Source organism: Cebus imitator, unplaced genomic scaffold (genome assembly GCF_001604975.1).
Source record: "Cebus imitator isolate Cc_AM_T3 unplaced genomic scaffold, Cebus_imitator-1.0 Scaffold20, whole genome shotgun sequence".
NCBI classification, from domain to species: Eukaryota; Metazoa; Chordata; class Mammalia; order Primates; family Cebidae; genus Cebus; species Cebus imitator.
Window position 1 is genome coordinate 2,528,949 of NW_016107335.1, and position 9,934 is coordinate 2,538,882.

The 9,934-nt window shown below is 45.3% G+C and overlaps 1 protein-coding gene and 1 pseudogene across 5 annotated transcripts in view; one reads left to right on the plus strand and one right to left on the minus strand.

The window, feature by feature from the left end:
• The window catches only part of RNF32 (ring finger protein 32), a 41,993-nt gene extending 33,468 nt beyond the window's left edge, over positions 1-8,525 (minus strand). The window contains exons 1-3 of one of the 4 annotated variants that reach the window (XM_017519551.2): positions 8,369-8,525; positions 5,011-5,096; positions 4,166-4,424 (exon numbers count right to left, since the gene is read on the minus strand). In XM_017519551.2, coding sequence (XP_017375040.1) covers positions 4,166-4,424; positions 5,011-5,025 — 274 coding nt within the window. In that variant the 5' untranslated portion in view covers positions 5,026-5,096; positions 8,369-8,525. Of the gene's footprint in view, positions 1-4,165; positions 4,425-5,010; positions 5,100-8,311 lie in introns of all 4 variants that reach the window. The other 3 variants (XM_037735366.1, XM_017519541.2, XM_017519558.2) reach the window with 3 other exon arrangements.
• LOC108296955 lies at positions 250-1,161 on the plus strand (annotated as a pseudogene). Its single transcript, XR_001822042.2, has one exon. The product of XR_001822042.2 is annotated as a 60S ribosomal protein L6-like (transcript).
• Positions 8,526-9,934: the final 1,409 nt, after the last annotated feature.

A 9,934-nucleotide genomic window follows, 5' to 3' on the forward strand; every position in this document is an offset into this window, starting at 1 on the left:
AAAAAAAAAAAAAAAAAAAAAAAAAAAAAATGCACAACACCAGTCATGAGGGAAATGCAAATTAAAACCACAATGAGATACCACCTTATTCCTGCAAGAATGCCCATTACTAAAAAGTTAAAAACAACAGATGTTGCTGTTGATGTGGTGAAAGGCAAACGCTTATACACTGCTGGTGGGAATGTAAATTAGTACAATCTCTATGGAAAACAGTATGACGATTCCTTGAAGAACTACAAGTAGAGCTCTTTCCCATCTTGCAAGATGGCAGGTGAAAAAGTTGAGAAGCCGGATACTAAAGAGAAGAAACCTGAAGCCAAGAAGGCTGATGCTGGTAGCAAAGTGAAAAAGGGTAACCTCAAGGCTAAAAAGCCCAAGAAGGGGAAGCCCCATTGCAGCCGCAATCCTGTTCTTGTCAGAGGAATCGGCAGGTATTCCCGATCTGCCATGTATTCCAGAAAGGCCGTGTACAAGAGGAAGTACTCAGCGGCTAAATCCAAGATTGAAAAGAAAAAGAAGGAGAAGGTTCTTGCAACTGTTACAAAATGTGGTGGTGACAAAAACGGCGGTACCCGGGTGGTTAAACTTCGCAAAATGCCTAGGTATTATCCTACTGAAGATGTGCCTCGAAAGCTGTTGAGCCACGGCAAAAACCCTTCAGTCAGCACGTGAGAAAACTGCGAGCCAGCATCACCCCCGGGACCACTCTGATCATCCTCACTGGACGCCACAGGGGCAAGAGGGTGGTTTTCCTGAAGCAGCTGGCTAGTGGCTTGTTACTTGTGACTGGACCTCTGGTCCTCAATCGAGTTCCTCTGCGAAGAACGCACCAGAAATTTGTCATTGCCACCTCAACCAAAATCGGTATCAGCAATGTAAAAATCCCAAAACATCTTACTGATGCTTACTTCAAGAAGAAGAAGTTGTGGAAGCCCAGACACCAGGAAGGTGAGATCTTCGACACAGAAAAAGAGAAATACAAGATTACAGAGCAGCGCAAGATTGATCAGAAAGCTGTGGACTCACAAATTTTACCAAAAATCAAAGCTATTCCTCAGCTCCCGGGCTACCTGCGATCTGTGTTTGCCCTAACAAATGGAATTTATCCTCACAAATTGGTATTTTAAATGTCCTGATGATCTAATTAAATAACTGATTACCTTTAAAAAAAAAAAAAAAAAAAAAGAACTACAAGTAGATCTATCCCTCGATCCAGCAATCCCATGACTGTGTGTCTACCCAAAGGAAAAGAAGTCATTATATGAAAAAGACACATACACACAAATTGCAGCCCAATTCACAATTGCAAAGATATGGAACCAACCTAAGTGCCCATGGATAAAGAAGATGTGATATATATACACCATGAAATACTACTCAGCCACAAAAATGAATGAAAAAATGTCTTTTGCAGCAACGTGGATAAAGCTGGAGGTCATTATTCCAAGTGAAGTAACTCATGTTGTATGTTCTCACTTATGAGTGGAAGCTAAGCTATGGGTATGCGAAGGCGTACAGAGTGGTAAAATGGACATTAGAGACTCAAAGTGGAAGGGTGAAAGGGGTGTGGGATTAAAAAAAAAGCTGCACGTTAGGTACAAGGTATATTATTCCAGTGATAGGTGCACTGAAATCTCAGAATTCACCACTATGTAATTCATCCATGTAACCAAAACCCACTTGTACCACAAAAGCTACTGAAATAAAAATAAATAAAAAAGAAGACACACAAAAAGCAAGCAAGCAAACAAACAAACAAAAACAGGCCAGGTGTGGTGGCTCATGCCTGTAATCCCACCACTTTGGGAAGCTGAGTTGGGTGGATTACCTGAAGCCAGGAGTTTGAGACCAGGCTGGCCAACATGGTGAAACCCGGTCTCTACTAAAAATACAAAAATTATCTGAGTGTGGTGGCACACACCTGTAATTCCAGCTATTTGGGAGGCTGAGGCACGAGATTCACTTGAACCTGGAAGGCAGAGGTTGCAGTGAGATCGTGCCACTGCACTCCAGCCTAGGCAACAGAGGGAGACTGTCTAAAAACAAAACAAAACAAATTGAAATTTCAACATGAGCTTTGAAGGGGACAAACATTCAAACCATAGCCTAGCCACATTGAGCTGTCAACTGGACCTCTGATGCCTATCACCACAGTAATACATGTGAGTAGTGGATAAGAAACAAAGTATGTACTTAGACTGAGGCTGTGAAAAAGTCTTCCACACAACAAATGTAAGTGAAGGATTCCGTCTCACTGATGCCTAATCTAGACCGAAGTTCTCCCCATCACCGACATACTTGATGTACTGGGTTGAATAGTGTCACCTCAACATGCATGTTCACCTGAAACCTCAGAATGTTGGCCTTATTTGGAAAGAGGGTCTTTGCAGATGTAGTTAAGATGAGGTCATACTGGTTTAAAGTCGGCCCTACATCGAATGAATGGTATCCTTATAAGAAGAGGAGAGGGAGGGCACAATCACACATAGAGAAGAAGGTCGTGTGACATCAGAGGCAGAGACCGGAGTGAAGCTGCCACAAGCCAAGCAATGCCAGGAAGCACCAGGGAAAGGTAAGGAAGGGTTCTCCTGTGGAACCCTGCCAACAGCGCCACTTTGGACTTCTGGCCTCCAGGACAGTGAGAGAATACATTTCTTTTCTTTTAAGCCACCCAGTTTGTACTAATTTGTTGCAGCTGCACCGGGAAACTAATATACTTAAATACAGCATTTACAATTAAGTTCATAACACACTTCCTTTCCTTTATTAATTAGAAGAAATGGAATTGATTTACATGCCTTTATTTATAGGCACAAACCTGTGGCAATACTATACATAGTAAGAAGTTGTGTGAAGCTGCATGCTGTGTATCCCACCTATTATAAGGAAAGAATTTCAATCAGCTATGATGGAGGTAAAACTGACTTATTTCCATAGAAAATGCCATTACAGAATTATTGTCACATGAAAATATATTAAAGAGTGCCTAGCAATCAAAAGAGATGGAAAAAGTATTATAGAGATATTTCAGTAAGTGAATTAATATAAAATATTATGCTATTTTTATTGATTTTTGTTTGGGATATTTTTCATCTTTTTTGAAATTCCTAATTTGTTGCAAGTTTTGGTCTCATTCTAAATAAATATTCACACTTGTAAAAAGAAAATAATTATCCTATGTTCTTAACCCCAAATGGTAACCTTTTATATAACCCTGGTACAAAGATCAAAACCACAAAATTAATGTTGATATCATCTATCAATTAGCCTGCATCCTTCTGCAGATATGATTCTCTGTCACACTGTTGTCTTTTTTTCTGGACTAGGATCTGATCCAGGGTCACAAATTGCACTTGCAGCTGCCATGTTCCTTTAGTCTCCTATAATCTGGAACAGTTTTTCTAGGTCTCCGTTTGCTTCTGTTGATTTGACACTTTTGAAGAGTACCAGCCAGGAACTGTGTGGAAGTCTTTCACTTGGGCTGGTCTGAGGTTTCCTCATGATTAAATTTAGATATGCATTTTGCTAAGAATGCCACAGAAGTGGCATTGCATCTTTCAGCAGGAGGCACATGATGCTGGCCTGTGCATTACTGCTGAGCTAACTGGCATTACTTGGTTCAGGTGCTGCTTGCCAAGTGCTACCATGTACGGTTGAAATACTGTGAAGTCACTGTTTTTCTCCCTGTTGTGTACTTGCATCTATGAAGAAACTGTGAGGCTACCTCAATATTCTGTGTCTGGACATAATTTTTCTTATTTCTAATTTCGGCAATGATGACAATTACTGTAATATTTGCCAAAGGTGATTTTCTATCTCCTGTCTATTATCTCCATGAGTTATAGTCATTCTACTATAAGGGACTTTTCTTTTCCATCATTGATTTACTCAAATTTATTTTTATCAATCTGAATCAACAGGTATTTCTTTTGTTCTCCCATTTTTACTTACTATTCTACTTACCATTACTGTCTTTAGTTTCTTGCTCTAATGATCCCCTATCATTTTCAAGTTTCAACACGCACATACCTTCAATACATACACACTTTTCTGTATAATTATAAACTGAGATAAATTATTTCTGTAACATAAAAAATTATACTATTGACCTCAACAGATTCAGAAGCTCTAATAAGTCAAAAGATGAATGACTACATCCGCTTACCCAAAGTCAATGGTGGCGGTTTGGGATCAAGAACATATTCTTTTTCTGAATCTTCTAGTTTGGGGCACTGTGTAGTTTTTTTAAGTCCAGTATCTATTATTGCCTTTGCATCTCTTTTTAGAGATTTGTTCTCTTTCTTTTGTACTTGTGTCTTAGAATGATCTGCAACTGAAAGGTTTCGAAGCTGAAGATCATGTAAAATGTGATCTTGTAAAGCAACTGCATTGATTGCCAAGTTATTTTTCTTAGATGAGTGACCCTACAAAGTAAGAAATAAGTCATATTTAGAGGAATATTATGTAATATATCATTTAGAAGCTATTACAAGGTTTCAGTACTCAACCTTGATGGCATATATGACCAAATCAAATAGCAAGGAATGCTTGACTCATTGTTACCTAAGTGGTAGCAGACCCTTGTCTCCGCATTTATGTTAACAATACAGGAATATCTTTTCACCTAATTACTAAGACTTAATTATAATATGCATAAATTCATTATGACCTATAAACCTGTGCGTGCCTAAACAAACCCGTCAGACTCCAGGCAACTACTAAATAGACTCTTGCATTTCAGTTTATGCCTTTCTGTGAAAACTGAGTAATTTCCTATGCAGAATAAAAAAATCACCAAACAGCTAAGAGATGCTTGCAGTAAATATCACCAGAGACTGTTTTTCCCATCAACCTGTCTACTGCCCCATGTCACGCTTGGCATTGCCCATTCCTGGTAATAATTCCTAGTTCAAGCAGTGTTTGCAAACTATTTTTTATACTCTCAAACAGCTGAATTAAAATATATTTCATGAGTCAAATAATGTGTATGTTTAAGAAAAAATAGGATACCTTATGTTTTAACATGCCGAATGAGAAGTTGTTGCCTGGCTATCACAAATTCTATCATCACATCATATCATATTCCTTTTATTCTTCTGCTGAAAAACATGGTCAACAGAAAGTCAGAGTTACAGTGCACATCAAAACCTTTTATGAAGTCTGTGAGAACGATCTGTGGAACGGTCTAACTGATAATGCAGCAGTGGGAATGCCTGCTATAGGGTGGCACTAAGCAACACATTCTGGTTCTGGAGGAAGGGGGTGAACTCAAATCAGTTACACTTCGACTCATCCCTATCCTCAAATAGTTCACTCCTGAGCTGTTGAGAACACATTAATACAAGTGGTTACTATTAATCAATCCATTAATATATGACAGATAAGTACTGTAAAATTTCAGGCTAGCACTGGAGACTTGTAAAGGAAAAACCTCCTAAAGAGGTAACAGTTAAAGTGGCATTTGAAAGCTACACAGAGGAAAATGAACATGTCACACTACAGGTAGGAGGAAAGCACTGGCAGGCTGGAAATCAGCATGGTATGCTTATTTTGGGGAGAAAGGGAACAATGAAGAAACTGGAACGCAAGAGGAACACTGGCTAACTTCAGTCTGTCCAAAACACTGACATACAGAATATGTGGAGAGATCAACCTGAGTTCCAGTTGAACGCTACCACATTGCTGCCCAAGATACTTACCACAACTGAGCCCCAGGCTCCTCATCTATAAACCAGGTGCAATTGTGCTGGCTTTGCAGCATTGCCGTGAGGATTAATGAGATGACCTTTGAAGTATCTAAAATAGGTCTTTTCACACAGAACAGATTCTTGTTATACTTGCTTCAATTCCCTTCAAAGCTAATTTCCCTTCAAAAGAATAATTTGGAATTGGCCCTTTTAGATTTTGGACATGGTATATTTTATGAAGACAGACGTGTTCAAAATACACTGAGGAGAAATTTATTCAAGTAATCTAGGAACTGGCATAGCAGGCCCTGGAATAACATTGTTTCTTCTAATGTTTCGGTTACAACGTTGATGAGAAAAAAAACTGGTCCCCAGCAGGTGCCACTGTCTGTGTGGAGTTTACACATTCTCTCCACGCGCTGTGGGTTTTCTCCAGGTATCCCGGATTCCTCCCACAACTCAAAGCCATGCACATGAGGCTCACTGGCCTGTCCCTGTCTGAGTGTTTGAGTGAGCGTGCCCCGCCATGGGGTGCCCTCCTCTCCAGCCCTGTTCCCTGCCTTGGTCCTAAGCTGCCCGGATGGGCTCGGCTCCCTGCCACCCTGAACTGGAATAAACGGGTTGGAAAATGAATGGAAGGATACAAATTATCATCAAATAGAAATTCGTAAAGCATACGGTAATCACACAGATGCAGGACAACACCCGGTGCAGCAGGAAAGCAGTCAACTGAGAATTGGTTTGTTTCAAAACTGCATAGCGGGAGGAGGCGCTTCAGAACTTTGGCTAGGCCAACATTATCCTTGATTTAAGGCAGCACCTCCACGATCCTGTCACTCACTGAGTCACCAGAAATTGGATAATGATCTTACTTTCTTCAGTGTATGTAGAGCTCACATGTATTTCAATGTTTCATACAGAAATGCTTTGGTCGTTATTTAGAAGTTTGGTGATGTTTTTGTGACCAGGAATGTGCTGTAGGAACTTACCTCTTCTTTCTATCAATTAGCCTTTGATGAAACTGGTTTCCTTATACACTGCATGGCTTAAAGCCCCAGTTTCCAAGAACCTACGGATGAGGTTAAGTGAGGACTTACTATATTGAGGGCCTAACTGTAAAAATAGAAATTAATCCAAGGCCGGGGGCGGTGGCTCAAGCCCGTAATCCCAGCACTTTGGGAGGCCAAGGCGGGTGGATCACGAGGTCAAGAGATCGAGACCATCCTGGTCAACATGGTGAAACTCCGTCTCTACTAAAAATACAAAAAATTAGCTGGGCCTGGTGGCGCGTGCCTGTAATCCCAGCGACTCAGGAGGCTGAGGCAGGAGAATGCCTGAACCCAGGAGGTGGAGGTTGCGGTGAGCCGAGGTCGCGCCATTGCACTCCAGCCTGGGTAACAAGAGCGAAACTCCGTCTCAAAAAAAAAAAAAAAAAAAAGAAATTAATCCAAACTACATTTCTAAAGACTAACACTTGTATTAAGTTATTCCAACTGAAAGAACAAACTCACTAAGGTGTAAAAGCACAGCCAAATCTGAGATATCCAGGGTTAGGGGTAAAAACGTCAGTCGCTGCTCAAGTCCTGCAGAGGCTTTGGTGATGGTTCTTACTGCGACCCTTTCCTGTTCCCCCATCAATTCTGGCATCGAGATGTTTGAAAGAAGTTTCACCCCATATGTCATCCAGACAACTGAACTTGGAGAAACGGTGGAAAGAATTTAAAATACTGAAAGATCACTGCCAGATTTTTCAGTTCCTGTTTCCAAAACGCCCATAACCTGGCAGAAGATACAGTTTGCATCATACGGTCCAGTCATATCTGCAGTCTGCAATTTAGTCTCGTTTCCACACGGTAGGCCACTGTCATTAATATCAAGGTAAGAGCTTTTAAAACCTGTACTCTTTTAAAGTCCTATGGTATTATGTTCCAGAGTTTAAAATTCAGATTTTAAAGATACTGAAAATACTTCAAGTATCTAGTCCAACTCCAGTTTATACATGAGAAAACCAAATACCAGGTGAGTGAATATACGAGTCTGTGGCACTGGTAGGGTTCGACACGTAACCTTTGCGCAGTACTGAAAGCTAAGATGCCAGGAACACGTTGCTTTGTAAATCCCAGTATTAAACCTCAAGAGGCAGGGCTTGGTGGCAGAAACGACCACTGGGGTGCCAAAGCAGGTGACCACAGCTTACTAAACACTCTCCATAAAAACACCCGAGACCCAGGCCCAAGGCGTAAAGATGCAATTCCACGCAGGGTCCTGGCGTTATCTCCTGCCTTGTGAACGCCGCTGGCCTTTTCCTGGGAGTCTACTCCCGCCAGAAGCGCGGGTGAGAGGCCCCCGTTCCCGGGGGCGGACACCACCCCGCACCTGCGGCCCCTGATGGCGGCGGGTCCCACCGGGTTCTAAAATCACCGCCGTGAGATCACTGCTCTAAGGCTTTAGGCCGCCGTGAGTTCGCGCCCCTCAGGTAGGAGGAGCTGTGGGAACCGACCGGACCCCGAGGAGGCCATGCTGCGGCGGGACCCGGCCTCGCCTCACAGCCCCGGCCCACGCCGGCCCGGCTCGGAGGAGGCGAAAGCGGGGCTGCGAGCGGCCCCCACCCCGCATCCACGCACCCCGCCCGCCTCGCGGGCCGCCCTCCTTTCCGCCCCCGCCTCCAAGCCTCCGCATGCCTCGACTCTGCTGGGAACACGGGGACCCAGGGACGTCCGCCCCAGCTCCCTCTGGCAACTCCGCGGCCGCTGGCCGTCGCCATAGCAACGCCCGCCTCTGCGCCCGCTCCACACGCGCTCCCTCGCCAGCCCCGCCCGGCCCACACTGCGCATGCTCGCCAGCCCCGCCCGGCCCACACTGCGCAGGCTCACCTGCCCCGCCCCGCCCCGCCCCGCCCATGGCGTCAGCGTCCCGACGCAGGTGCGTGCCCTTCGAGGCTTGCGCCGCGGGCGTCTTTGGGGATCGCGTGGCGGGCGTTCGGGAGCCGCTGGGTGACGCGCAGGGGCGTGCAGGCGCCCGGGTCCCGTGTGGTGCCGGCCAAGCCCCGCGCCTGCCGCGCTGTAGTTCGCAGCCCCTGGCGGCTTTGTGGGCGCAGCCCCGCTCCTCAGCCGCCCGTCCACCTGGGCCTGCGCCCCGGCTGTTTCCCCGCGTGACTGTGGTCGTTCTCGCTCCAGGGTCTCGAGCGCGCGGCCCCTTTGCGGTGCCGTTAGTCGAGGGCAGTTTCCTGGGGGATCCCTGGATTCCCCAGCGCTGCTCAGGCGTCCTGGCTCGCGGAAGCGCGGCCCCCACCCCCGCGTGGGCCCGGCGGCCTGGCGTAGTCGGTGACTCCTGGCCCCTCTCCGGATCCCTTTGCGTGTCCTGCTTCGTGGGCCTGGCCGTTTGCGTTTGGTTGCAGGCCCGGTGCGCCCTGCGTGGCCTGCTGGCTTTTTCCTGCTACCTACGTGACAGACCGCGTGTGTGACACGTCGCAGTGACGTGAGAAACACGTTCCTTTCCAGGCTTGCAGCGGGCGGTGGCGTTCACGCTCCCGAGCGGAGCCTTGGGGCGCTTTACCTGACGCCCCGAATGCTGCGCTGTTGCTCCCCGGGGCTGTCTGGAGCTGGAACTCGTCCCCGCTCCCGTGAGCTCGGGCTGTTCTTCCTCCCCCGTGTGGCTCACCGCGGCCTCGGGTGTTTCCTCGCTGCACCTGCTCGGGAGGGCCGCCCCAGAGCTCCAGCTCTCCACGGAAGGGCTTCCCTCGGATTGCGTGTTGGCCCCTGGAGCCCTCAGCCTGCATCCTCTGCTGGCCTCCATCTGGGTTGTGGCCTGGAAACCCCTGACCGGCTGCTTCCCTTCTCTTAAGGATCGCAGCCCTGCACTCCCTGTCGTCCAGTGCCTGGAAACCTGTATTTTTTGGCCTGGTTTTTGTAGTTGTTTAAGAACTTAAATCTGGTCCCTCACACTCCTTCATGGCCAGAAGCAGAAATCAGTAGAAGTTTGTTTTTTCTTGTCTTAAAATGACATTACTTTATTGTGTTGGTTCAACTTATGTTATACTTTAATTAGAAGAAATTTGGCTGAAAGTACAGAGAAAATATACAAATGCAAGTAATCTTTTTTGAAAAACAAACACAAAAAACAAAACTTCTCTGAAAGCAAGGTCTCAAGAAATTACCAACCAACTTAGACTGGAAATTGATCATTAATCATTAAGGACATTAAAAAACAAATTTGGAAAAAATGACATATCTATGAAACAGGATAAT